Raw genomic sequence first — 27,619 nt, forward strand, 5'->3', positions numbered from 1 at the left:
GCTGGAGGAGACAGACAGGCCCCAGCCAAATCCCATAATCGGGGGCCTTGTCGCGCCCCTTCCTAGTGGCCGCTCTGTTATTTGCCCGAGACGCGTGCAAGACTACGCAGCTGTTGCGCAGGACAACGCGTTTACAGGGTTTCATTTTACACACATGTGTGGGGGTGTAAAATGACATAATAAACACAATTAGCACACAAGAGGCACACGCAGATGCATACCACCAACCTTTCGGCCGCCACCACCACCCGCGCCGTGTTCGCCGCAGCAGAGACACGCACACACACACACACACGGTCCTGCCAGGACCCAGGGCCCCCCTCCTAGCTCCACCCAGGCGCACGCAACCGCCTCGACAAAGGGAACGTCGCATAGCAGTTAAGTCAGCAAGGTGTGCTGGCCCTGCTCCCCGCCCCCCCTAATAGGTTGGATAAGGACACACGCGCCACATGCTTCTTTCTTTTTAGGAAGAAATCCTATCATGCCCACGTGTCCTTTAGGAGTTTGAAACCCCATAGCGCAACCGTCGCAGCCACACTGCTGCTAGCGCGACAACGACACAAAACCACCGTCTGTGTTCGTCTGTCTGTCCGCCCATCCTTATCCGGTCCGGTGCTACTACCGAGGCGCAATGCAGGCCCAATGTTGGGGCCCCGAAACGAGTGTCAGAAGAAGTCGCGTTGAAAAAGCCACGCAGCGTATCACAGCTCCGCGACGATGCAGCGGCAGCAACAGCAGTGGCGGCGGCGGCGGCGGCAGTAGCAGCAGCTGGGATTCCCAAGCAGCAGCAGCGGCAGCGAAAAACCGCTTGTTCCTCAGCCACAGCAGCAAGACTACATCACACCCTTTCGCTCTGGAAAGCCTATCATCCTTTTCCAGACCTGCTGTCGGGAATACAACCATTCCCCCCATGCGCTCCCTCAAGTGTGCCTCCTCTCCAGGTCGATGGACTGCGAGCCCCGCAACCCACACCCCATTCCTCCTCGTCCCTTCGCTACCCCCTCATTTCCACCCCCTATCTCACGCCTGGCCACTCAGCACTAAACTCTCAACGCAAATGCGTGTGCATCAGCCTACCAAATGCCATTACCCTCCCCACCGCCACCACCAATGCTCCTCCGCACCAACCTTTTTTCACGACACCTACGTTCCCGGCGCTTTACTGGCGCGTTTAAGTAAGCGCTAGGGTATTTCAACCACTATGTCCGGTCCGAGCCCAGATAATGTCCCCAATACCCCCCAACACCAACCCGACGGGAATTCCCGGTTCCTTCCCCCCTTCCCTCTTCCCTCTGGGAGTGCGGTCCGTCCCGTTCCGCCGTCTACCCCGTTTCTCCTTCGCCCTTCCCTTTTTTCCGTCTCTTTGGGGCCGCGGTCCGTACGCCCGCCCTCTCACCCCCCCTCCTCCCCTCCCCTCCTTCCCGCCAGGCGCTCAAAAGAAGGACGAGTCGTCGTCGTCGTCCGTGAACGTCCCGGTGGTGGCCTTCTTCTTTCCGGCCGAGTCCACGGAGGCGGTGGCGGCAATCTCCACCGCCTCCTCCTCGCTCAGTCCCAACACGGACTGCAACGTGGACCGCTTGGAGGCCGAGTCCTCCTGTGGGATTCAAGGGGGGGTTGACATGAGGGGATGGCGAGGGTAAGAGCGAGGGGGAGGGGGGAGGGGGGAACATTACGTGCCCGAGCAGGAAGTAAACGGCCGCGGGTAGGCGTCGGGGGAAAGGGAAGGCTTTGTACATGCAATAAAAGTCAGCGGACGCGGAGCGGAGGGTTCTGGGTCAGTGAAGGGGGAAAAGGGGTGAGAGGGGTAAGACAGTAACATGCACACGCACTGCACGCACGCACTGCATAGGTCATATCGAGGACCCTCATTTGCAAATCGCCTGGCAAATCGTGATCGTAACACACACACATATACAAGGAAAACATATCGGCAATCAATTATGTATACTCTGTAGTATTTCCGGTATTTATTATTACCTTTGCGCAGTACAGCCCGTACACCTCCTGCAGCTCCCCGCGCTCCTTCCAGGGGATGGCCCCCTCCTCCGGCATCAGCGCCACGCAGCTGAGCAGGTTTTGGAGCGAGGTGACCGCCTCGTTGACTCGCCGCTGTCGGAACTGCGACACCGCCTGCACCAGCAACATGCGCTTGCGGGTGGACACCTCCTCCTTCACGATCAGACGGACCTGATGCAGGGGAAGAGGGCAGGGGAAGAGGGTAGCAGGGGGGAGGTGGGAAAGACGAACCACGAACGAGTGAAGCTGCGGCCAGGGCAAGAGTGTATACCAGGAGTAGGACTGACCAAAAGGGAGGTGGGGCGGTGGGAAAACAGGCAGAACCCCAAAAGGTGCGGAGTGCGGTCTGGGGATTTACAGGGTGCGCGATAAAGGTGCTAAAGGATGCTACTGGAATACACTCGTATTTTTGAGAAAACGAAGAACGGCTGTCGATCGGTTTGGAGCACGACGAGAAGGAACACAAGGGGAAAACACGAACCGGATGTATGTCGAATGAGACCTTCGCCACCACACAGCACTTTTAACCATCCAAAAAGGTTGCGCAGCCACAGTCAAGCCACGGGGGCATGCCTCCCTCCCCAATCCAAGAGGGCTGAGCACATGCCGTACCATGCTGTACGACCTCGTACCTTGTTGGCTGGCAGTGCCAGCGCCGCGGGCAGGGTATGCAGGAAGTGCTTCGAGTCGGCGTCGCCCGAGCCTGATAACGGGTGAGTATGTAGAAGGGGCGGGGGGGGGGGGGGAACAGAGGGCCGGGAACCTGATTGAGTGCTGGGTGGGATGAGCAGATTGGGAGGCCGAGACCCGGCAAGACCCAGCAGCAGCGAGTCGAGCGTCAATCAAACGCGGGGCCATGTGCGCGCATGTGTGCGTGTGAGATTGTGTGAGAGAGAAGGCACAGACGGGCTCTCCAGGACAGGGCTATATACTATACTAAGCGTTATCCCCCCCCCCACACACACCGGGCCCCCCGACAGCGCTATGCCGGACTCACCGTCCGTGACCTTCTTGATAATCTCCCGGCGGAACAGATTCCTCCTCGTCACCTCCTCCATCAGGTTCTCAACATTGCCACCGCTCTTGTGGAGCTCCAAAACCCGGTCAACAGTCCACTTGCCGTCCTCAGCGGCCGAAGAGCTGCCGTACACTTCCGTACGGGCAGCCTTGAGCACCTTGTCGCCTACCTCCTTGCTAAGACCCAGCTGCGACCGCATCTCCTCGAGGTACTGGATCTTCTCCTCGTTCAGCGGACCTTCAGGGAGGTGGGGGTTCGCATTAGCAACGTGATGGGGTTTCAAACTAAACAACCGGTATTAATAGCCAGCTCCCCCCCACCCTCCACCAAATCTATTGAACATCGATGGACATTGCGCACACCACCACCACCAATCACCACCACCACCACCACCTCCATCACCAATCACCACCACCACCACCACCACCACCTCCATCACCACTGCCTGACCACAAATCCCGACATTACACACTACCTCCCGTACTACATCCACACGCCAAGGAGCCCTCCAGCCCTGACGACCCCGCGAACTGCCCCTCTCCTCTCCTCGCCGAAGCCCGCGCCAGCAATCCCCCTCCTCCTACTCTTCTTCCCCACAAGCCACACCCGCCACAATACCCTGCCCCCCAGTTTCCCCTCACGCCCTCACCCGTGCGCATGACCTCGGAGGCTTGCGCCTTGTAGGCCTGCTCTGCGAGATCCGACTGCGCCGACATCACCTCAGCACCGCTCATACCCAACACGTCAGCCAGGGCCTGCAGACGAGTCATCTCCGCCTGTGGGGGAGTGGGGGGGGGGGGGAAGGAAAGAGGAGAGGGTCAAATGGAAGAGGCGGGGGTAGAGAGTGGTGGGAAAGCATGGGCGGGCTGGGTTGAGGCTAGAACGGCCGACGAAGGCGGGGAGAGGGAGGGAGAGAGGGGAGGAGAGAGAGAGAGAGTGGAGAGCTGAGCAAACCAAAGGGCGGATGGCGATGCATAGGCCCCCAATCCCGCCCCGAAACCATAGTCCGGTCCACATCCCACCGTATGGCCCAGGGCATCCAGGAGGTCCATTCACTCCAATGTCAACAACCAACCGTCCACTACACCAGAAAGCCGGCAACCTAATTCTCGACCAGCCTCAAAGCACCCCGTACACACATACATACACACATGGTCACATGCACCCCTACCTGTCGCGCCTGTGCACTGGACTTCTTCCGGATGACACCGCCCACCGGCAGCTCCACCACCTCGCCACTCATGCTGCAGCAAGGGAAGCGAGACAGGGAGGGGGGCGGTGACGGAGGCAGACGGGGGGGACCAGCGGCAGAGTTACGCATCAAGAGGCTCACACCTAACTGCGCACGCTCACACACGCACGCATACCTGTACATCAGGTAGTTCTTGTAGATTTCGGAACGCATAGCGGGCTCCAAATCATCCTGGGGCCGGGGAAAAGGAGAGACAGAAAGAGGGGGAGAGGAGAGGGGGAGAGGAGAGGGGGAGAGGAGAGGGGAGGATCAAAGAGCCAAAGGGGGAGACGAGAGATGGAAAAACAGGAAAACAACTGCCGAGGGGAAGGGGGAAGTGAGCAAAGGGGAGCATCCCGCTGAAACCCAGGAGCGCCGCTAGACGAAGCAGGGAAGCAACCGACCGGCAAACAATAACAAGCACGAGACGGGGCGCCACACGTCATTTCACCAGTCCAAAGATAAGATTAGACACCGCACGTTGGGCGCCTGTATACCATCTCCACGTCCACCTCCACACACACACAGAGGAACATACCTTGAGCGTAATTTCCTTTTGGGCCTTACGTTCCTCCTCACTGAACTCGCCGCGGTTGGCTTGAATGGCCTTGCGGACCTGCGAACACCGCATTGCACAATAACCCCAATCACGTCGCGGATGGAGATATGCGCGCCAGCAGCAGATGCACGGCCGATGTAACATCAACAATCAGACAGAGGGGGGGCCATAGAGGGGTGGACCAAGAGGGCAGCAGCAGACACAACCTACTGACACCTGGCCCCCACACCACTGGCGGGGACAAGACTACCGTGGATGTACCATTACCATAACCAACACCACCGTCACCACCACCACCATCACCACCGTCACCACCACCACCACCACCACCACCACCACAAAACATCCACATAATTACACCCACACATAACTACCCATATGTGTGGTGGGTCACCCACCTGCGTGACGGCATCCTCAGTGGACTGAGGGGGGGGGGCGGGAGCACCGGAAGCAGCGGCCTCAGCGGCCTCTGCGGGGTGGGAGGGGTGGGGTGGAGAGGGGATGCGGTGGCGCCAGGGTAAGGTGAATAACACACTAAAGACGATGGACACATACACGTGTTCGTGTACGCGAGCCGCTGAGCCGCGAAGCATATGATTTGCGTTCCCTCCCCTTTTCTCTCTTCCCCCAGTTCTGTACGAAGTTCTTTCCCCCCCCCCAAGCCCCTCTTCACTTCCTCCCTCTCACCCTCCTTCTTGGCCTCCTCAGCCGCCTTCAGCAGCATCTCTGCCAGCTCCTTCTTCGCCGCATCCACCCCCTTTACTCGCTCCAGCAGCGGCGTCACCATCAGCGCATTGAACTGCAGCAGCTTCTTGACGGAGGCAGCGAAATCCCGCCGGTCGCGACTGCCCTCACGCTGCGCCTGAGTGACGTAAGACCGGAAGCGCTCGCGCGTGATCTGCGGGGGGATCACAATGGGGGGGGGGTCAGATTTGAGATTGTCGTTGTCGTTGTTGTTGATGGTGGTCATGGTGGTGGTGGTGTTGATGGTGGTGTTGATGGTGGTGTTGATGGTGGTGAGGGAGGCGAGAGGAGCCAAGGCTGTAGGAAGGGGAAGCTGCGGACTCCGAAAACAAACCCCAAAGGACCCACCCTGAAATCCACCACGAGTCAATCCTCCTAGTCTTTCACTCTCACCCTCTCTCCCCGCCCCGCGCCCACCCATTCAAAACCCCTTTCTCCCGCCTTCTATTACCCACCTCTCTTTTTCTCCTTTCCCCCCAACCCCAAAACACTATTCCCGATCTCCTCCCTACCTGTGCCATAACCTCCACCGCCACATCGCTGTCCAGTCTCAGCTCCTTCAGCGCCCGGTCCACCCGCTCAGCCTCGTAGCTGCCAAGCGGCTTGGCACCCGCCAGGTAGATCTCACCAACCAGCTCCTCAAACTCACGACCCGCAGTCTCACGCATTACCTGCATGGTGGATATGTGTACGCGCGTATATGTATGCAAGTATGTCTCACGTATCAGGAGGAGACAGGGCGTGAGGTGGAGGCGAGCAGCGATGGATGTTTCGCCATGGCGTCACAACACAGACGCAAACATAGATGGAGGGGCCAGGGACGTAACACATACACACGCGCACACGCGCGCTCGCGCGCGTACATACCCCCCCCCACACACACACATACACACCGACCTTCTTGGCCACGTCCGCCGGCAGGCACAGGATGCGGCGGATGCGCTTCAGGTCCTCCACGTCCCCATCTGTGAGGCCCCCGTGGCCCCTCCTCGCCTCCAGCAGGGCACTCAGCTTGGCCTTGTACAGCTGCCGGTGCAGCTCCAGAGCCGCCTCGGGCCGGAACCGCACCTTGTCACACAGAGACTGGAGCACGCTGGCAGGGCTGGTGGCGGAGTCAAGACTGCAGAGGCAGGGCGGGGTGAGGTGGTGGTGGCGGGGAGCGAGGGTGGTGAGGAAAATGAGGGGTTTTGAGAGATTTGTTGTTCCGCGCCTAGGGTTGGGTACCGGTGTGGAAGTGTGCACCGTGAAGCGTCGGGTTCGGGTGCGGGACAACAAAACAGGGGAGGGGGAACACACACATACACACATACATATTACAACCATCAACCACCGCGCCCTCACCCAGCACCTGCTCTGCTCCCTCCCATCCACATCCATCCTCAAAACACCCCAACATCCCAGCCCTTGCCACCTAAAACCCTGCCCCCGCTTCTCCTCCTTTTTCTCCCCTCCCTTTACCACCACCCCTCTTCCTCTCCCTCACCGGCCGCTGGTGACCTCCTCCTTGAGCAGCCTGCGGTAGAGCTTAGCAGATACCTCGTCCCTCAGCGCCTGAGTCTCCTTGGCCCCCATGCACATGATGGTGGCCAGCTCGGCCGCATCCGCATCCATCTGGGCGCTGAACTCACCCGCGCGGTTGAGCTTCTCCTCCAGGTACAGCCTGAGGTATGGAGAGCGGATCGGGGGGTGGGTTCGGGGCGCAGGGGAGGAGATGGGACGGGAGAGGGAGGCCGCGAGAAACGCGATGGAAATTGCAGGCACACACGTCACGCGGGGCCACTATGTAACGCATACATACATACATACTTACTTTCGGATGGATGCAACCCGACACATCAATCCATAAGCGCCATCCGTGGTGCTTGCAACCCATGCAGCGCAGCCCCGCCGACTGTCCCCCCCCCTCCCGCATATGGGCTCGGGTCTCCCGGGTCCCATGATCACCCTATCACCTATCACCAACAACATCAACAACCCCGCCCGCAGCAGCCCTCAACCCAGTCCCCCACCCCACCTGCTCTGCCTTCCCCTGCCCCCCTCCCCCCAGCCTTCCCCCCATACATACATACATAACACATAATACATACATACGCACAATCATACATACACACACTCGCCAGCTGCCCCACCTGAACACGTCCTTGAGGTCCCGGGTGCGGCCCTCGCCGTCCAGAGCCCCACCGTGCAAAGTCACCATGCCCAGACCCGCCACAAGATCGTCCTCACTGCCGTATTTGACGAGCTTGCGGTCGTACTCCAGTACGGCATCCACCTCCTCAACCAGCAACGTAATGTCGCGGGCCTTGCCTGCTCACAGAGACAGAAGGGAGCCCGGAGGATGTGTTTCGGAGAATGTGTGGGTGGGTGGGCAAGAGAGATGTTATATTATCTAGAGTGTTGCAGTTCCTGCCGTGTCACATTCCATCGAGGGTATGATTTCCCGCCCTCCTCTCCTTCCTCACGCTGGGCTCTCCTCTCCTCTCCTTCCTCCCAGGGCTCTCCTCTCCTTCCTCACGCTGATGTATGGTAATGGTAACCCCCAAACGACGCACCCGCACACGTCAGCTCTTTACCTGTGGACTTGGCCACCTCGATGGCCCGAGTCAGGTGGGACTCGATGGTGCTGTTGTTTTCGAGGTGGTGGTGGGGGGGAGGGGGGAGGGGAGGGGGGGAAGAGAGATAGGTAAGGGCGTAACATCGGACGAGGGCGTTGTCGGAAAAGTGGAAAACCGGATCCAAGGTGAGACAAACAAACACAGAAAAAAATGTTCATGCACATGACATGGTGATACTTCCATGGTGCGCCCATGCCCCCAATTTCAACACACCCTGCATTTTCCATACACCCACCCACCCGCCCGTCCATCCATCCATCCATCCATCCATCCATCCATCCATCGACTCCTACCTATCTGCCTCCCCCCCTCCCTCTGATATCTTTGCACCCGGTCCCCCAATCCCCTCCCGAGTCTAGCCGTAAAGTACCCACCGGCGTGCTGCATCACGGACCACCTCCGCCGCCGTCTCATCCATCAGCTTGATGGCCGTCTGCTTCTCACGAAGCTCACGAAGGACGTGCCTAATCAGGAGGCATGTAGGCGGTCGCCAAGTTAGGACACATGATAGGACAGGAATGCAGCATTCAGGACTAAGAGTGCGATAGCATCAAGCGTGTCGACGTTTCGTTCGTGTGACTTCAATAAAAAGGCAAAAGCACGCGAAAGAGTTGTTTCACAGGGGAGTTTGTGAAACGCAGCAGGGCCCTTACGCCGAAGGGTGTATCTATATATGTATGTATGTATGTATGTATGTATGTATGTATGTATGTATGTATGTATGTATGTATGTATGTGTATGCTGCATCAATCACAGCTAAACGCAGGACTACATATGAGGTCACCATATACATACATACGTACATACATATACACACACGCACGTCGCGAACGTACCTATCCGCCGGCAGCATTCCGCCGCGCGCCTCCAGGTACTGCCTGAAGATGGCCCGCGCATTGTCACGTCGAGCTACAAAGATCTGCGCGTCATTGAGGTTGAATGTCCTCCTCCAGGGCAGCAGGAACGCGGCCTTCTGATCGCCAAACACAACCTGGGACACGTAGATCAGCCGCTGGAAGGCCTGAGGTGGGAGGGCGAGCAAGGTGCGTGTGTGGGTGTGTGTGTTTGCGGCGGAGGGTAGAAAGGGGTAAAGAAAGGGGGGTGGGACCAAACGGGGTTGCTCAGAAGTCCAACAACAACACCCCACGAGGGGAGGGGCCCTTCCACGGGCCCTTCGCTCCACCCTCGCAGGGGATGTGGCTCCGTTCCAAAACAGGGGAGACCCCCTCCTCACGGAGCCCGGGCCCGGGCAGGCAGGAGGCAGGGTTCCTACCTTGCGCTTCTCAAAGACGGCGTTGCGGTCCTTGGTCTCGAAGCCCTCGCGCATAAAGCGGCGGCCGACCTCTATATGCACCGGGGCCGCGTCCTCGTCAGCCAGACCCAGAATGTCCTTGAATGCAGCCACCTTGGCAGCCTCATCGCCCTGGGGTAGGTAAGTAGGTAGGTAGGTAAAGAGGGAGGGAAAGATGGCGTGAGAGGGAAGGGATGGTGTATACAGAAGTCCAAGCGGAAATGGATCCTTCTCCTCCTCACTATCAGCAACAGCAGCAGCAGCAGTAACAATAACACATCGCAAGAACATCCACCTCACCTTGAGCTGCACGTCGCCGACTGGAATGACGCTCTCCAGGTACTGCCCGTAGATACGCTTCAGACCGTCAAGCTCGTCCTTTTGGAAGTTGATGCCGTACTTGGATCCAACGTCCTGTGTACGGCACACACACCAAGAAGACACGACAAAACAGTACGATCGCAGCAACACACAAATCTTTTAAGGCTTTCATTCGGACAAACGGACAACGGACAAATTATTTTGCTTTCTTTTCAGCGCGCACATAGCTTCCTGTTGAGCGCAAATTTCTCCTTCCCGAGTGCACAAACGAACCCAGAAATCGCAACATTAATACAATCCAACAAGTGATATCGATTCAGCGGACCAGGAGGCATCGAGATCAGGTGCCCCAGTCCGCCTCATCCGGACGCAACTACACCAGCTGGCTCGAAAACTCCAGGGCCCCCCAAAAAAACAGGCGCCCTGGTCCGAATCGTCCTTGACAACCTCTCCTTACCCTGCACTTTTCCAACGCCTTCCTACGAAAGAAGTGAGAGCCCCAACCAATTTCACATGCAAGCCAGCAGATACATACGTCACAAACCACAAAACAGCTTCTGCCTCCTACATGTCACAAACACAAATACACACATGCGCCGGTGCACGCTGCACGCGCCGCAAAGTTTTCATCCAGCCAGGCTAAGCGGCATGCAACAAGCAAGACCTCAGGAAGCGCGAGCACACTCGACACCCTACTCAACAACCTAATAGACCCTGCACCTCAGGCCCACGATATCGACGTATCGACGATTGAACTCATACCAGACCTGAGCTGAGCTGGCCGCCGCCGCCGCCTGCTGCTAGCAATCTAACTAGCTGGATTGGAAACGGAAGGCACCTGGCCGCTACCTGCTATTACTGCTGGTGCTACTCCTGCGACCCAATGCTATTACTTGCTAATGCAGCTGCTACCGTTCGTCGCTGTTTATTGCTGTACCAGTTCCTCCTCGCCCAGTGACACTGCTACGGACGCTGCGGTTGCTGCTGCGCCCCAAACCCCCCCTCGCATCCAGCGATTGTGCTGATTGAAGAAACTCCAGGGACGGCTCTGCCAAGTCCCCGGGTCGACCCCCCGCTGGCCCGCCTCCCCACCGCGGCACCGGCGGCGGCAACCGGCAGCGGCTCTAGACGGGTAGCCACCTACTGCAGCTGCTCTCGCTGCTAAGGAGACTCAAGGTCGCACTAGCAGAAGTTGCTTGGCCGCACCACTACCGCAACACCACGTCCACCCCTTCTGCAAGCTGGCGTATGAAGCGGCCACAGACCTGCACTGCACTGCGGCCTTTCCGCCGCCGCCTCATCGACGCCATCGCTACCGCACCATGGCCCACGCGGATCTTTAGCCGCCGCTGCTATACCTGCCGCCGCTGCTACCGGCTCTCTGCTGTTGCTGGTGTATAGCCCTGTTCACTATCCGACAGGCCAGAGCGCCCACCTTCCCAGTTAACGCCGTGAGAGCAGCAGGTTATCTCGTCGTTAAGGGGCCGCTGCCACCACCGCGAATCGGTGACTCAGTTCCCAACCCCGTGCTGCTTCTTCGCCAGCCACTGAGTTCGTGAACCCTCATCCGAACCCCCCCACACACAAGCCAACAAACCGCGTCCCAGTGCACCGTTTTCCAGCGCACCAACTCTACTGAGGATCCCTACTCGCCTGCGGACTGCCGCTGCAGCAGAGTGTCCCCAAACCAAACCCCCATGCAACGTGTTTCCCCCTTTGGTGACACAGCCGTCCCACAGCTCCCGGAGCACATTGACGCCGAGAGGGAACTCACTGAGACGGTCTCCGGCGTGAGGTCGGTTGCGTCCGGCAAATCCACGAGGGCGTTGTACAGGTCCACAACCGCCGCAGAGTCGCGCTTGCGCTTCGCCTGCACGCAGCCGTATGCCACGGCGGCGGCTGCCACGGCCGCAGTGCCGTACGCGGCCACATCCTTGGCGCTTGGGTCAACTGGAGGCATTGTGGGAAAGAAGAAGTGATTGGTGGTTAGGGACTAAGTGCGAGTTGAGGCCATAAGGCAGGCAAGGCTCCGGTGCGATGCGAGGCACGGTTGTTAAGAAATATTGGGACCCAGAAGAGACCCAGATGAGTGCAGTAAGGAAATGAGCAGTGAAAAGGGAGAGGACGTAGGGTTAAATGTGCCGTGGAGGCAGACGGTGGTTAGAGGATAGGGGTGTGGGGTCAAGGCAAAAACAGACCCCGAGTGGCATAGGGAGCACGACGATAGGTGCTCGTTGTGGGTGAGGCGCTGCACGGTCAGGCGGCAACGCAACTACGGGACTCGGTGCCGGGAAAACAACCGTGCCTTCTAGGCCTCGATGGCCATTAACGCCGACCCGGCCGGATAAATGCGCGCCCGGCAAGATCTTTTCGTATAGTTTGGCTTAGGCGATATAACAAAATACTGTCCGAAGGACAACCGAGGCAAGTTGGGTGCATCGATGCTTCAAGCAGAAATGGACGAGAATCGAGCAGACTACGCCTCGCCTCACCCGGTGCAGCACGACCCAGAAGCGAGCCACCATAACCGGCTGCTGCGACAGCAGCCAGGAAGCCGGGATACAGTAGCATCAAGGGGATGCTGGACAAAAGCTGTTGACCCGAGTCCTTTGGCAATGGATATGGGAATGCCTTCGTGTTCGGCTCCTCTGATTCAATCGTAAACGTCTCCTGCAAGGAAAGACCAGGCCAAAGTTAATAGCGCATACGTACCCCATCGGTGACTGTACCCATCTGCGCAGCCACAACATATCGAACGGAGCCCAGGAGAAATCGGGCGTGCCCGATTGCCTGAGACTGTCAAGCTAGGTCAATCCGACTAAATTAAGGGCAACAGGCTTACCTCATACTGGACTTCCTCCACCGGCGCAGCCGCGTTTAACGGACGGAGGGTCGGCCGGGTCCGCAAGCAGCCAATTGGCAGGCGCACTGGCACACCAGGCATAAGACGAATTGGCTGCTTAAGGGCCATCGAGGCCCTGGTGGTCTGCATTTCTCGTTGGATAGGGGATGCGTCGCTAATACGGGCGGCGGCAGAGAGTCGCTTCTGCGATTTAAAAAGTAAACTAGCGCGACGTGGGCACCCTGTCAACCCCGCTGCCCCTGCAAAAGAGGGAGGTGAAGTGACGCGCTGGGTACTTCGCTATTGCACCGGATCTGGAAAGGGCCTTGCATGGGAACGCAATTGACTAACTTCAAGCATGACCAATAACCTCCCAAAAACCCTTCTATTTTTATATTTTTTGTCTTTACCAGTACGTTGTAAGCAGCTGCTTTTATCGCCATCAGCTGAAGAGCGAACCTTCCGACATCGTTATTTGTTGTTTCTTGCAAAGGTTTTATGTTTCCGGGTTAGCTGCAAATTCAACTTTTCCATACCACTCTCTCTTATCTAGAATAAGTTTTCATGGTAAAGCAGGATGGCAAGGGCGGGGGACAGGCGGCGGCGGACCCACGCTTCGCCGCCATGCACAGCGACCCCCGCTTCCAGCGGTTTCCAAAACAGAAGTTCAAAGTGGTGGTCGATAAGCGCTTCGCAGGTGGGCGGCGAACGAGCCCCTTTCGTCGTGTTGGGTTACGGGAGGCCAGGGGACATGGCTGTGTGCAACGAAATGTATATCAGTGTCTGCCGGCAGCGACCATCGTGCTGCCACTGGAGTAATGGGCAGTTTGGTGGTGGGATGAAGGGTTTTGGCCTGTTCCCCCGTCCCCCCCGCCCCCCCGTCCGATGTTGTTTCCGTACGGGTTCCGTCCGATGGTGTCACGAACCTTCCTTCTCCAAGGACCTGAAGTGGCATGGGTAATGGCCACAGAGGCGGCCCAGGATCCGGCAGCCCCATCATGGCTACGGGAATGGCTGCTGCCCCCCATGTCACTCTGCCCCGAACTGCCGCATTGTTTATCCCAATCGTTGGCACTGGTAGTAGTACCGTACGGATGCACCTACAAAGGCACGGATGCACTGCAAGAGGCAAAAACTCACAAGCATACATTCTCACAGCACTCTCGCAACACACAGCACAGCACAACACACAACGAGCAGCAAACCCTCTCCTTCCACACGGATACCAGGCGGCTTCTGTTCCCCAGCTTCGGAGAGCGGCGCGCCCCATCTCCCCATGAGCATCTCGTCGTGTATCACCCCCCGACACATACATCCAAACCCTCACTCCCCCACCCCCATACATACATACATACATACATACATACATACATACATACATACACGCGTCTACATGTTTGTCGCAGGCATGTTTGAGGACCCGGAGTTTCAAAGCCGCGCAGCAGTGGACAAGCGGGGACGCAAGGTGAGGTACGGCTCGCGTGGTTCCGGTCCTTGGTTCCGGAGCCAGGAGCCAGAGGGGGGCCTAGGGGGCAAAGCTAGGTTTAGGAAACTCTATAAACATCAACTTGGGACGGCCTTCAGATCAGCTATCAGCCATCAGAATCAGTGGGCGGCGGTACTCCCATCCCGCGCCAACCGCGGCACGGCACTGTCCGCCGACTACTACCTCACGCACCTACCCCCATGGCAGCCCACATGAGCTTTGTTTTTGCCTGCTGCTTGCGACCCTCCCTGCGCTCCTTGCGACCCTCCCTTCTCATTGACGAAACTTTGGACGTCCGCGGGTAGTTCATTTCTGGTTTCCTTGCATGTGATTACCCTTCCTCCACCGCACCCCGGCAGATTGAGGTTCGGCGGCGCAACGAGGACCTGCGGCGGTACTACCGCCTGAGGGACGAGGAGGAGCGGCGGGAGGAGGGGGAAGGGGGGGAGGCAGCAGGGCAAGACGTAGCAGCAGCAGGCGGGGAGCGGCAGGCGGCGGAGCCCGCCGGCGGCCAACAGGCGGCGGGATACCCACAACAGCAAAAACCGAGGCATCAGCATGACCAGGGGGGGGGCAGGAGGGCCCCTCGGGGGCTGCAGAAAGAGAAGCAGGGGCGAAAAGAGGAGGCAGGGGCCGTCGTAGCAACTGGAGCTGCAGACCTGAAGCTAAAGGATCAACGAAAGGAGGGGCGGAAGAAGCAGTCGAAGACGAAGGAGCCGGAGCAGCAGCGGGCCCAGGACCGGGTGGATGGTGCGGCTGACGGACGGACTGTGAGCCCACATGGTGCTAAGCGGCAACGAGCTGGGGTTGGGGCCGTGGCTGGGGCGGGGGGACCGTCAGCTGGTGCCGTGGCGGCACTCCAAGCCAAGGGCGAGGAAGCGGCAGCCACGGCGCGAGGGGCCGAGTTTGTACCGAGGGGCCTCGGAGGAGCTGTCGGGGCGGAGGACACTGACGTGGAGGAGGAGCTGGAGGAGGGGGAGGAGGCGGGGAAGAGCAGTGACGATGATGAAGACGAGGAGGAAGAGGAGGAGGAGGAGGGTGATGATGAGGCGGCGCGGGCGCGGGAGCGTTGGGCCCGGGCTCGCGGAATGCTGGGTGAGGCACCAGCAGCAGGGTCCCCGGGGGGGCTGCTCCTGTTGGGCTGCGTGAGGAAGGGGGGGTTAGAGACGAGTTCTGGAACACACCTGGCGTTCGGGGGGGGTGAGTGGGAGGGTGGTTGCTCGCGGGGCTGGGGCAGCATTCGGGCTGGGCAGTCCGAGTGCTGAACGGGTCAGCGGGAGGTGACCGGAGGGGAGAGGGAGTCTTCGGAAGAGGAAAGAGGAGGGCTGGGAGGGCAGAGCAAGGCCCCCTTGAGGCCCCCTTGAGGCTCCTGGAGTTTCCGTGCGGGGTGTGGGTGCACGGGTGAATGAGGTCCCGATGGGGTGCCATCAGGTAGAAGCCGTTGGCCTGCGGTGGTGTGGGTTTTTTTATACACAAATACTCTTATGTACCCCCCACCCCTCGTGGTTCGATTTTTCCCCCCTCGTATGCATGTGGGTGCTGGCTTATGCGCCCGATTGTCTGTCTGGATGTCATGTCTGTGAAATGGCCAATGAATCCGGATCTCTCCCGTTCGCAGTGTCGGACAGCAGCGACGAGGAGGAGGAGGAGGGCGCGGAGGAGTACGACAGCGCTGACGAGCCGCTTACGGACGAAGAGTACGAATCGGACGAGCAGCTAGATCCGGAGGAGTGGGGCCCGGGTGCGCACGCACTCAACCCGGAAGAGCCCATTCCGCAGCAGGAGGAGACGCGCAGGTGAAACACACATCGTGTCGAAGTCGTCTTTTCCATAAAGCTCCGGGTGGCCGGCGGTGGGTGGGCTTCCGCGAAGGAAAGCTTGCTCGTAGTGTTTCCGCCCTCTGTAGCAACTGCCAACTGTCGTATAACATGAAACTCCATCCGCAATCGCCAACTGTCGTTGCTTCTCTCAGGCTGGCCCTGGTTGACTTGGACTGGGACCATGTACGAGCTGTGGACATACTTGCCGTGCTGCGTTCCTTCCTGCCCCGGGGCTCCTTTCTGGACCGAGTTACGGTCTACCCCTCCGACTACGGGCTGCAGCGGATGGCGGAGGAGGCGGCGGCGGGGCCCCAGGTGCGGGTGGCTGGGGGGGGGGGTGGAGCTGGGAAGGTACCTTGCACAGGGGGAGGGCTTGGATCGCTCTCCTGAACAACTCCTCCGGGACTAGTTCCAACCCCCACCTTCCCTCCCCCCCAACCCCCGCAGGCCTGACCTGCGCTGCACTACTTAATTTTCTTACTTACTTCCGTTCCCTCCCTTTCCCCCCTCTCCCGTGGTTTGTCCTTCCCCCCTCTCCCTCCCTGGACGTTCCTTCTCCATGTTGAAATCCATCCGCAGCTGATCCTGAAGCCAACACAACGAGGGTCCGGGGGCCCTATGGCGACAGCGCCAGCAGCGGCGGGTGGCGGCGGCGGCGGCGAGGGTGAAAAGGGCCGGGGGAAGAAGGGCGATGGCGGCGGGGCAGCCAGGAGGGACGGTGGTGATGGCGACGACGGCGGCGCAGAGGTGGACAAGAAGCGCCTGGCGGCGTACGAAAAGTCGCGGCTAAGGTACACCGTACGGCGTTGTACGAGTGACGGCGCAGAGCAGTTCTACTTTGGCTGAATGGAGAGATGCATGTACATGTCGTATGTCGTTCGTATGTACGACAAGAAGGTAGCTTCTTAGCCATACCCCCCCTGGTCTATGTTTTTTCTTCTCGTCAATCGTCTGTGTTTCGTCGTACCCCCCGGGTCCCTCACCGCGCGAGGAAGGGGCACACAGGAAGCAGACAGCCCAAACCCCATGTGTTTCTGTCGACAGCATTTTACTTTTACAGCTGGCTTTGGCCTTCTTTGGTGCGGAGCACCTCGTTTATCAACTAGGGCTTCGCCGTTGTCAAACTTCGGTTCCTTGTCTTCATCCCCTTTAGTGCTCTTCTTCTTCCCCTAAAGGGGAAGAACCCCAAAGTCTTTGTTCCCATCCCCTTTAGTTCATCCCCGATTCAAACTCCTTCCCCCCTCCCGAAAAACCACCTACTGGTCAGTTATGGTTCTTCTACACTCTTTCCTTGGCAGCAGCCTCACTCGTTCATGGTTCGTCTCCCCCCCCCCCGCCGTTCCCCCTCTGGACCCAGGTACTACTACGCCATCGTGGAGTGCGACTGTATCGCCACCGCCCTGCATCTCTATAACGAATGTGATGGGATGGAGTTTGAGCGGTCCGCCTGCAAGTTCGACATGCGCTTCGTGCCGGATGAGCAGAGCTTTGAGGGACGGCAGGTGACCGGATGAGGAGGAGCCGGGGGGTTGGGGAAAAGGGGGGAAAGACGAACCACGAACGAGTGAAGCTGCTGCCAGGGGGAGGGGGGAAGGGACTGGACAAAAGGAGGTGTGCGTGTGTGTACTTTTATTATGTGGTAGCCATGAAAGGGAAGTGGGGAGCTAAGAGCTTGGTGCTGAGAGAACTTTACCGAAGCAAGTTCCGTAGTCCAGCGACGTGTGTATATGTATGTTTGTATGTGCGTGTATGTGTATGCAAAAAGGGGGGTTGCGTGTTACGTGTCTGGGATTGAATTGAATTCGGGGTACGCGGAGGTGGGGGCTGTTGTACCACGAGTTCAGTAAAGTGCCGATCGGCGGATGTCAGGATCTCGAGATGATGATACGCCCCCCAGGATACTATCAGGGGTGATGATGGTGGTGTGTGGAGTAGAAGCAGCCTGTGAGGGGGAGCGGATGCGCGACGATGACCGCGGCTACTCTGGAAAGTGAACCAGAAGATGATAATGAGATAATGATAATGAAATATTGTTAGTAGTAATGGTAATGGTGATGATAGTAATGATGATGATGATGATGACGAAGTGCCCTATAACAGGGTTCATCTCGAACCCTCGCCACTCGCCGGGAACACCAGGACCCTCCAATGTCTGACACATGAGCTGAGCTGGGAGGGGGGAATGGCGACCTACGCGCGCGCGTGTGTATGTGTGTTTGCAGGTCCGTGACTCGGCTACGGATATTCCCCCCGGCTATCAGCCCCCCGCGCACTTCAACATCTCCCTGCAACACACCGACCCCAAGCTGTCCTGGGATGCCGAGGACCCCGAGAGAAAGCGGAAACTGCAGGTGTGCGTACACATGTATGTTGTTACAGGGTGGTTAACTTCGCCAGCGGCCCCCTTTCCCGGGGCAGTCCCTGCTCTCCCCTGCTAGAGGGGCACCCTAATCCGTCACCCCATCCGACTTCAGAATGTATTCGTTGGGTTCGGCAACTCACCACCAGCATCCAACCAAATCTAGCGGATCAACGGCGCATCAACTTAGTTCCTGGTCAGCTCGCAAGTTGATATTATCACGTCCTACACCGTCCATATGATGGGGGGCCACCTCCCATTTCATCACTCCTCAAACACCCGAGGAGCTGGCAGGCGGATTTGAACCCGGGTCGACTGGATCGACTGGGAGCAGAAGTCAGGCCTTAACTTCTGCCAGCCGCCTGTACACATGTATGTATGTTTGTTTGTTTGTTTGTTTGTGTGCGTGTGTGAGTAGTTTGGGGTGGTATGGGTGAGAGGGCGAGGCCTTGTGGGGGTTCAAAGCGTGACGACCTGGGTTTAAGGAAAGCGCATACATAGATACATACATACATACATGCGGATACATACGGCGGATACATACATACACGTGCGGACACGCCGCACGCCTCTCTCCACCACGCCGCCTCTGCAGCATTTTAGCGCCTATTCCACATTTAGTTTGCGTTTTCCTCACACATACCTGCCCTTCACCTCCTCTTGTTATTTTCTCCTTCTCCTTTATCCTTTATCTTCCTTTATTCTTCTTCTTCAACCTCCTTTCATGTTCAGGGTCGGCGGCTCAAGACTGACGAGGAGCTGCTGGAAGCTGACTTCGCGGCCTATCTGGGAAGCGAGGAGGACGACGAGGATGATGATGATGATGCTGAGGGGGAGGAGGACGAGATGGAGCAGCAGCAGCAGCAGGTCGAGGGCCAGGAGGCGGGCGCTGGGGAGAAGCAGCATGTGGATGGGGGCCGCAAGTCGGCCGCCAGCGGCGGGGCCGGCAGTCGCCGTGGTGGTGGAAAGGAGGACGCTGAGGCGCTCCGACGGCGTTATCGGTGAGGTCTCTGGAAGTCACTTGCTACTGCTACAGCTGCTGTTACTGCCGCTCTGCTGCTTCACTACTGCTGCGACTGCGGCTGCTACTGCTCCTACACCACTGCTACCACAGCCGCGTCGCGGAGGGTTCCCGCCGAGTGCCACACACCCCTCTCACCCTTCGCAACTCTCTTACAGTACTCTCTCTCCAAAACGGTCCAACCTTCCTCAAAACACCCTCTAACATATCTATTGGCTTTCCGTCATGTCACATGCACAGGGCGCTGCTGCTAGGGGAGGGCGCCGCGGACGGAGATGGCGCAACCACCACCACCATCACTACCACCACCGGCGCCAAGACTAAGGGCCGTGTGGGTGGGAAGAGCTGGCTGGGCAGCGAGGATGGCAGTGAGGGTGAGGATGATGAGCAAGATGGCCGGCAGCGCGGCGCGGCTGGCGAGCCCAGCACCAGCGGACGTGGCGGTGCCGGTCGCAAGGGCGGCGGTGACGTGGACATGGTGGTCACGTTCCACAGCGGACTGGAAGGTCTGGGTGAGAGGCTGAAGAAAAAGAAGGAGGAGGAGCGGGCACGAGCTGGGGAAACGGTAGGAGGATGGCCAGGGGTAGGGTGGGAATGTACGGCGAAAGTACGGCACAGGGGGAAGGTTAGTACAACCCGTGTCCCTGCGTTTTAAGAACTGAGGGCTGAGAGGGGTAGGGAGGCTCCCTAGTGGTCCCAACACCTAGGGTTTCTCGGTTACCCCGGGGCCCCTCATGGCGCGCATTCCCTGCCCTTGCCGTGAGATGTGAACCCCATCCCCCACCTGTCCACCGCCGACATCACTTCATTCCTGGTTTCCTTGCATATGATTTCCTACCTATTAACCCTGGTACCCGCATCCTCCTTCCCATGTTGGCTGGGGCGGCTGAGTACGGAGACTTCCCCCCGTCCCCTTTCCTTACCACCTGCCCTCCGATGCGCTGCCAGCCAGCCCCCGAAACCCCCATCCACCCCGTCTCATACGGCGGTCACACCCCGCACCCCCCCAGGTGTGGGAGGCCTACCTGCGGAAGAAGCGGGAGAAACGGGCCCAGAGGAAGGCCCAGGGCCGGCTCCGAAACCTCAGTGACAGGTCCGTGTACGTGTACGTGTCTGTGTTTTGGGGCGGTTTGCACGTACTTTTGCAGCTGTTTATGACATCACCCTCTAGGGCTTTTTCTCCTCGAAATTCTTTTGCTTAACCTCCTCCTGGCTTATGTTCCTCTACTGTCAGCGAGGACTCGGAAGATTACATCTCGGACGGTGAGGACGGTGGTGGCAAGGCGGCCCGAGGGAAGCAGGTCAAGGGCAAGAAGGCTCGCAAGGCTGACGGCGGCAGCGACGGAGGCGATGATGATGACATGTACGGCGACGTGGCCTCGGACGATCCTTTCTTTCAGCATGGCGACGGTGACGACCCCTTTGCCGACCCCTTCTTCAATCAGGTGGGGTGGTGGCTGTGGCAAGAGCCGGCCTAGCGGTTGGGGCCGGGGGGGTTCTGCTGAATTGCTGAATAGAAAAAATGAATGGCTCCAACAGGTAATGCTGAGGGGCAGGCAGCTCAGGGGTGCTGACGTGGCTCAATGTCCAGGGTCCTGCCCCTGCGGCTGCGGATGATGATGGTGATGGTGATGCTGTCACCTCCCCTGCTCTTGCTTGTATGGTCGGCCTCAACCGCCAGCACTGCTGCTGCTGCTTTATATTAAGTTTTATTGTTATACCATATCTGTCATTGTTGTATTCCTGTTGTTGTTTGTGGGGTGTCCGCACTTCAGCTCGTGTAAGGGGCCATCTCCTCCGCAGGACGGCCACGGCGGCGGTGACGCAGGGGGGACGGCGAGCGAGGATGGCGAGGAGGGGCCCGGCGGTGGGCGGCAGGGTGCCGGGGCCCGGGGTCCCCCGAGGCAGGGAGCTGCCAAGAAGGTCAAGAAGGGCGGCCAGGCAGGGGGCGACCAGGTGCGGGGTGGAGGCCATGAGCACTCGGATATGCGGGTGGGGGGAGGCGTTAAAGCGCTTCCCATACCTTTTTGCTGACAGTTTCGGAAGGGTTTCCGGGGGGGTTTGAGGCGCTGCGTTAGCGCGCGGCAACTGTCACAGCTCCTTAGTTAGGGGGCTTAACTCTCCCAGCCGCCATGCTCACTAGCAGCATGGCTTGGAGCAGTGTCCTACGGAATAGGGATACGTAACCTGTCTACCGACAATCTGTTCACCACCAACTCCAACTCCAACTCCTCTCTAAGACTTCTAAAGCCGAGAGTTGCACCTGTGATTCAAGCATGCGAGGTTGCCCCTTACCAGCCAATGTGACACAGTTTTCCCCTCCCTAGGGAGAAACGTGGTGGTGCTGCATTTGTTAATCCCGCCCTTTTCGTACATTATTGTATTATGGTGTACATTGTCGCTGCCGTACGATGGTCCCGGACAGATGGCCGCCGCCGCCGACCTGGAGCTGCTTCTCATGGACGATGGTGCGCTGCGGGACGCAGCCCGGGGGTTGAAGTCCCGGGTCCTGCCCGCGGGGCATGACGACGCGGGAGCCGCCGGCGGCAAGCGAAAGCTGACCAAAAAGGTACGGGGAGAGTCGGAAACGGTGGTATTATTATTACTACGTACAATGGTGTGCCTGCAGGGCGATGCAGGCAGAGTTGTTGTTACGGATGTCATGGCGGGTTGAGGACCGGTTCAGGACGCTGGCGGATTCCCTGGAGTCCTGGGGTGTGGGTGTGGGGGGTTTGACAGGCAGCGCGTATGTGGGTGGTTGTGTTTTGCCGTACAGACTGTTGGAGAGTGATTAATGCTCTGATCATACATACACCTCGGGCATGTGTGAGGCGGAAACACGGTTGGTGCCGATATGTATAGCGAAAAGATATTTGTAAATGGATTGGATGTGTAAGCCTGTGTGGATGTGGGCGGCGTCTACAGGAAAAGCGCGAGCTGAAGCAGGAGGCGCGGCGGAAAGCTCGTGCGGGGAGCGATGAGGAGGACGCGGCCGGAGGCGGCGAGGAGGACGGGGCGGGCTTTGCAGTCAACCTTGCGGACCCTCGCTTTGCAGACATGTTTCAAAGCGCCGAGTTTGCGCTGGATCCCACTGACCCAAGATTTAAGAAGATGCAGGTGGGCGCCTGCGTGATGAAGTGCGCGATAAGTGCCCAGGGACAGGAAGGTTTGCGCATATCCTGTTCGTCCGCTGGCGCATATTCAGCGTTGTTCGACACCACGAATTGGGAACGGACTCTGCTTTTTGCTTTGCAGCATAATGGCTCTTTGCAATTGGGTGGGCAGGTCTGCAGATGCGCCCAGGTTACTAGGTTTAAAAGCAGCCACTATTATGTCCCTGCGCGGGCTGGAATTGATTAGCGGGAAAGTCGTTGTTTGTGTCTTAACGCTTTTGAGTTTCGTTTTCGGCACCTTCCCCGATTGCAGGCTCGCGACAAGGTGCTCACGGAAATGCAGAAGCGTCGTTCGCAGCAGGAGCCAGTAGATCACAAACAGCAGAAGCACCAACAGAACGGTGCTGGCGCGGCAGCCACCAACGGGCGGCGAGAGGCGGGCGGTAGCGACTTGCGAATTATGGTGGCCAAGCTTAAGCGCAAGGCAGAAGCGCAGCATGAGAAGGAGCGGGCGCAAGCGCTTGGGAAAGGGTTAAAGAAGGCCCGGTTGTAAGGGTCCGTAGTTGAGGAGAGCTGGTTGTGGCTGAGCGTGAGCGTGCAGGAGGGACGTAGATGAAAAGGGCAGAAATTGATTTGTTGGTGGCGGTTAGATCAGGATTACGAGCGTATGTAAGAAGGATTGAGCATTTCGATGTGGGATTTTTACCTTAGTCATGGCTCCGAGACCACGTCGCCATGAGTGGCAATGGAACCTGCACATCCCTTCAAAGAGCCACATTTTTTCAATCAATTCACAGGCAACGTTTTCCAAATCCGCATACCGTGTGATCCCAAATACTCGAGAACACCTTTATTTATCCTACCTGTCGTAACTAGACGTTTAGAGGTTGCCGATACCGCTTCACGCCTTGGCAAGGGCAATTGTTTGACGACGACCTCACTGCTTCACCGTTGCCTAAAAAAACAGCTGCGAAATGGTGCGTCAACCGATGAGCCAAAATACGTCTGGAGCCTTTTCTGCTGCCTGGCCACAGGCTTAGCCACAGGTGCAAAACCGCCAGCTATCCTGTGCGCTCTCGTTTGAGGACAGCTGTACAATATTCACATGCCAAGCCAAAAAAGCTGGGGTTCAGAGCCGAGGAATTCGAACGCCCAGGTTTCCCGCTGGCTCTCCCGGCCGCGAACGTGCCGCGACTTAATCGCCTGTCAGCCAGCATCAGCTACCCAAATATTGAGGCAGGACAAGCGCAACCTACTTTTGACGACAGAGCTTGGAGCACTAGCATCGGCAGCGCACTCAAATCACACCGTCTACAGCTTGTTGCAGGCTGAAAGGCTGCTGAACTGACATCTCACGCAACTAGATCAACTTCCATTCTTACCCAGCAGTAGCGCTCATTATTCTCAGACAAGTTTCAATTTCCACATGCAATTATTTTGCCCTTGGTGCATAATTAAATTTACTTCCATCCCCGGCTGATCTTATTGCGTTCCACGCAGGGTCGCCCACAAGTCGCCGCGCAGGCTCAGGCGCAGCACATGACCAGCATCAGCCACACCGAGTCGCTAGAGCTTGTGCGCTGCCTGCTGCGTGTGGTGAGTTGAGTACCTTGAGGCTATAGCTGTTTCTCAGCATCAGCGGCTCGGTCTGGGGCCAACCAGGTCCGACTGGCGCTACCGGGAAAACTTGAATTGGACACAATTTGTATCGATTGCCATCTGGGTCACCTTGATCTATCAGGATCGAACTGAGTCAGGTCGGATTTGAATTTTGCGGCATCTGGGTCGGACAAAACCGGAGTCAGAATCAGGTTACCTGCAATCTGCGTCAGGTCTGATCTGGGCCCGTTGCGATCTGGGTCAAACTGATCTGGGTCTAATGGATCGAATCAATTTAACCGGAAATGAAGCTGGATCCGACCCGGATTCGGTCGTACGTAACCTGGTTTGCGTCTGCAAATTGTCGGACTTTTGTGTTTTTAAATTGTCTTTTTCAATTATCTTTTAAAAACAAAAGAGATGGGAACCAGAGATGCGGCATCCTCACAGACGTACAGTACCAGTTTGACACGAAAACGATTCCAACAGTCCACCCCTCTACCTGGAGTCAGATGACTTCCGCGCACGTCTCTCCTGCCAAGCCTTATCGCACTCCGGCCATACCCCATCCCCCGACCGCCCCTCAACCCCATCCTCCCCCTCGTCCACCCTCGCCTAATGGCCCTACGACGCCCACATGCCCTGTCGTACATGCGCACGTGCAGTCAATCTTCCACGTCAGCTACCTGCGGGGGCTCTTTCCGGAGAAAAGTTTCAAAGGTGTGGACATGAAGAACCTCGACGGTGAGCAGGGCCCGGGGGGACGGATAACCCGAGGGGTGTTGGATGGGTTGCGGGCCAGGCTTCTTGGAAAGGAAAACTTCATCACCCGCACATGGACCATAACATAATTAACTATAATAATCGCAGAGAGTCCTGGCTCCCAGACGCTAGTGCTGTGTATGTGTGGGGTGTGGGTGTGTGGATTTAGGGGAGGGGAGAAAGGGGGGTTACCAAGAGGCGGATCTGGGATGAACTTGTTGATCATCGTGCAGGGCGCGTCTTCCCTTCTTCTTATGCGTCCACTTTCCCCCTCTTGTCCCTTCTGTCTATCTGTTCCTGACCGTTTCCTCCCCGCAATATCCCCATCTCTCCACTGCCCGTGTCTCGTGACCCGTGTCCGGTATCTTAAACGTTCACCACCACCACCACCACCACCATCACCGTCACCACCGTCACCACCACCACCACCACCACCACCACCACCACCATCACCGTCGCCACCGTCACCCCCACCACCACCACCACACATCCACCACCATCGTGCTTCATTCAGACATGCACATCAAGATGCTGCTTCCCTCCTGTGATGAGTCGCGGCGGCTGATTGACTGGGTCGAGGGCGGTGTGTACGACGCCATCAAACGCGGCTACCTCAAGAACCTGTTCTTCGGGATCTCCACGGACCCCGCCGGCACTGAGCTCCTGGAGGTGAGGGGTTTGTGAGGCGTTGGAAGTTGGGTCGGTTGGTGTGGTTGGAGTGGTTGGGGGGTCTGCTCTTTTAAAAGAAGGCCGAGATAGACCAGAGGAGGTAACCCTCCTGCGCCGCGAGGTGGAAGTGGCGGGCGGACATGGCACACGGGAACAGCTCCATCGGAGGAAGTCGTCCAGCAGCGTGGTGCCGGTGGACATTGCTGAACGTTGTTTTATCCTCACAATGGATCGGCTGCGCGCGATGAGGCGATGCTGGCCTAGGGTGTCCAAAAAAGCTGTGCCAGGAGGATGTTGCTGGGAAAGTGGGAGACGAAGATTTTGGCGGGAACAGCGGCGGGTAATCCCCGGGTCACGAGTATCCCCCCAAAACACACACACACACACACACACATACACACAAGCAACCCAGATGAGGCAGCTCAGATCTCTTCCGTCACCTTGCCGTTGCGGTTCAGGAGTACGTCTTCACGTTCCGGTACGGCGAGGGCGGCAAAGTGGCCATGGATGTGAACGCCACGACGGCGGACGGCGGCGGCATCGGAGGCAAGAAGCGCGGCAAGAAGGGCGAATTCAAGCAGGTGCGCGACTGCGTGCGCGGTACCGGACTGCTTGCCGTCAGCTACTGACAGAGCATCATGGGGATTAGGGAGGGTTGGATTATACATGTGAGCAGGAAAGCTAGGGTTGGATGAATGAAGGGCCACACAAGGGCGCAATTGGGCTCCCACACACCTAGGAGGAGTGTGGGGCTTGTCAAGGAGCGACCAACAGGCGGCACTAGCACCCGGGGATATGCGTCCACGTATACATGTGCCCATGTGATATCTAGGCGTACCTTTTTCACAGTCACCCGTGCTTGACTGTGACGTCAACACTCCCCAACTAGTACGGCAACCCTGGTATGCAGGACTCCGGCAAAGCCGACCTCAACACGGTACGCTACCAGGTCTGCCGCCTCATCCGGATGCTCGTACAGGTCTGCCGTACACTCGACAAGGTCCCAGCGGAGGTGTGTATGTAGGCATGTATGCATGTATGTGTATGTGTGTAAACATACGTCGTAACTGTAGCATCGGTTGTCATCGTTCCAGATGTCGATAAATGAATGAATGCTAGAAACGTTGGTTTTCATGCATATTAAGAATCCTGTGCTTCATGCATAGCAATTGTGGGTAGAATCAGCCGACCCGGGGACGTCATGCCGTTAGGAGTGCTTGTGAGCTGAGCTGCGGACGGCCCCACCCCGGGGGTGCGGGAGTTAAGGGCGGGGTTGACATTGTTGGTACACACACGCCCTCGCCTCAACCCTGCTACCCCGGCGCCCCACCCGGGATCCTCCCGTACCCGCAGCGCTACCTGTTCATGAAACTGACGTACCAGGACTACACACCTGACGAGTACGAGCCGCCGTACTTCGTCCCAGTGGATGAAAGTGGCGTTGGCCACTTTAAGGTGCGGCTTCCATTCCCATGTTTAATGTTTTACCGGCCTCCGCTGAGGACGCGGCTATGGATGCACCGCAAAATTCCCCTCCTCTCGCAGTACCTTGGCTGCATCATAGCTGAGAGTGTGCTCTCGGGTGCTGCTCCCCTCCTTCCTTTCGCCGCTCCGTCCCTTCCCTATTCCTTCGATTGCCCTATTCCTTTTCTCCTTGTCGATGTTCTGCCGCTGGAAATGGGTGCTGGCTACCGCTGCTACTGCTGCTACTGCTGCTACTGCTGCTACCGCTGCTACTGCTGCTACCGCTGCTACTGCTGCTACTGCTGCTGATGGCTGTCCATGCTTCCCTCCACCCCTCCTATTGCTCTACCCCACCCCCACCCCCACCCCCACTCCCACCCCTCCAGCGCGCTCCGTTCTCCATGACCGTGGGCCGTGTGGCCACCGACCACCACACCGTCAGCCTCAAGGTTAAATCCACACTGGACAGCTGCGAGGATGAGCTGCTGGACGGAGATGCAACAGGCGAGTGGCAGTTGTGAATTCACTTCTTATGTGGTGGAGCTGTAGCGTCTTGTAGCATTACGCTTGTAATTCATCACCCGGGGAAAGGGGCGGGTAGAGGAGAGGGAGAGGAGAGGGAGAGGAGAGGGAGAGGAGAGGGAGAGGAGAGGGAGAGGAGAGGGAGAGGAGAGGGAGAGGAGAGGGA

General features: G+C 58.1%; 2 protein-coding genes across 2 annotated transcripts in view; one reads left to right on the top strand and one right to left on the bottom strand.

Moving 5' to 3' along the window:
* Nucleotides 1–1,432: 1,432 nt before the first annotated feature.
* On the bottom strand, nucleotides 1,433–12,788 carry VOLCADRAFT_98450 (uncharacterized protein; the record flags this gene model as incomplete). The annotated part of the gene is made up of 22 exons (XM_002957334.1): nucleotides 1,433–1,594; nucleotides 1,978–2,187; nucleotides 2,649–2,719; nucleotides 3,014–3,271; nucleotides 3,684–3,810; nucleotides 4,206–4,278; nucleotides 4,402–4,457; nucleotides 4,804–4,881; nucleotides 5,223–5,293; nucleotides 5,512–5,722; nucleotides 6,081–6,239; nucleotides 6,466–6,688; nucleotides 7,052–7,228; nucleotides 7,698–7,875; nucleotides 8,121–8,191; nucleotides 8,558–8,647; nucleotides 9,021–9,205; nucleotides 9,458–9,607; nucleotides 9,776–9,889; nucleotides 11,571–11,746; nucleotides 12,289–12,466; nucleotides 12,639–12,788. The coding sequence occupies 22 exons, from the start codon at nucleotides 12,786–12,788 to the stop codon at nucleotides 1,433–1,435; spliced, it is 3,168 nt and encodes a 1,055-aa protein (XP_002957380.1).
* A 414-nt stretch (nucleotides 12,789–13,202) lies between these two features.
* VOLCADRAFT_98451 (uncharacterized protein) overlaps nucleotides 13,203–27,619 on the top strand; it is a gene marked incomplete at both ends in the record, with an annotated part of 19,030 nt that continues 4,613 nt past the window's right edge. The window contains 24 exons of the mRNA XM_002957299.1: nucleotides 13,203–13,335; nucleotides 14,045–14,103; nucleotides 14,484–15,219; nucleotides 15,743–15,920; nucleotides 16,097–16,259; nucleotides 16,524–16,735; nucleotides 17,302–17,446; nucleotides 18,167–18,295; nucleotides 19,036–19,304; nucleotides 19,565–19,889; nucleotides 20,335–20,417; nucleotides 20,559–20,769; nucleotides 21,128–21,280; nucleotides 21,750–21,893; nucleotides 22,250–22,441; nucleotides 22,751–22,986; nucleotides 23,405–23,414; nucleotides 23,938–24,033; nucleotides 24,702–24,780; nucleotides 25,313–25,467; nucleotides 25,926–26,048; nucleotides 26,357–26,479; nucleotides 26,821–26,922; nucleotides 27,318–27,345. Coding sequence (XP_002957345.1) covers nucleotides 13,203–13,335; nucleotides 14,045–14,103; nucleotides 14,484–15,219; nucleotides 15,743–15,920; nucleotides 16,097–16,259; nucleotides 16,524–16,735; nucleotides 17,302–17,446; nucleotides 18,167–18,295; nucleotides 19,036–19,304; nucleotides 19,565–19,889; nucleotides 20,335–20,417; nucleotides 20,559–20,769; nucleotides 21,128–21,280; nucleotides 21,750–21,893; nucleotides 22,250–22,441; nucleotides 22,751–22,986; nucleotides 23,405–23,414; nucleotides 23,938–24,033; nucleotides 24,702–24,780; nucleotides 25,313–25,467; nucleotides 25,926–26,048; nucleotides 26,357–26,479; nucleotides 26,821–26,922; nucleotides 27,318–27,345 — 4,084 coding nt within the window. The remainder of the gene's footprint in view (nucleotides 13,336–14,044; nucleotides 14,104–14,483; nucleotides 15,220–15,742; nucleotides 15,921–16,096; nucleotides 16,260–16,523; nucleotides 16,736–17,301; nucleotides 17,447–18,166; nucleotides 18,296–19,035; nucleotides 19,305–19,564; nucleotides 19,890–20,334; nucleotides 20,418–20,558; nucleotides 20,770–21,127; nucleotides 21,281–21,749; nucleotides 21,894–22,249; nucleotides 22,442–22,750; nucleotides 22,987–23,404; nucleotides 23,415–23,937; nucleotides 24,034–24,701; nucleotides 24,781–25,312; nucleotides 25,468–25,925; nucleotides 26,049–26,356; nucleotides 26,480–26,820; nucleotides 26,923–27,317; nucleotides 27,346–27,619) is intronic.

This window comes from Volvox carteri (genome assembly GCF_000143455.1).
Source record: "Volvox carteri f. nagariensis unplaced genomic scaffold VOLCAscaffold_72, whole genome shotgun sequence".
Taxonomy (NCBI): domain Eukaryota; kingdom Viridiplantae; phylum Chlorophyta; class Chlorophyceae; order Chlamydomonadales; family Volvocaceae; genus Volvox; species Volvox carteri.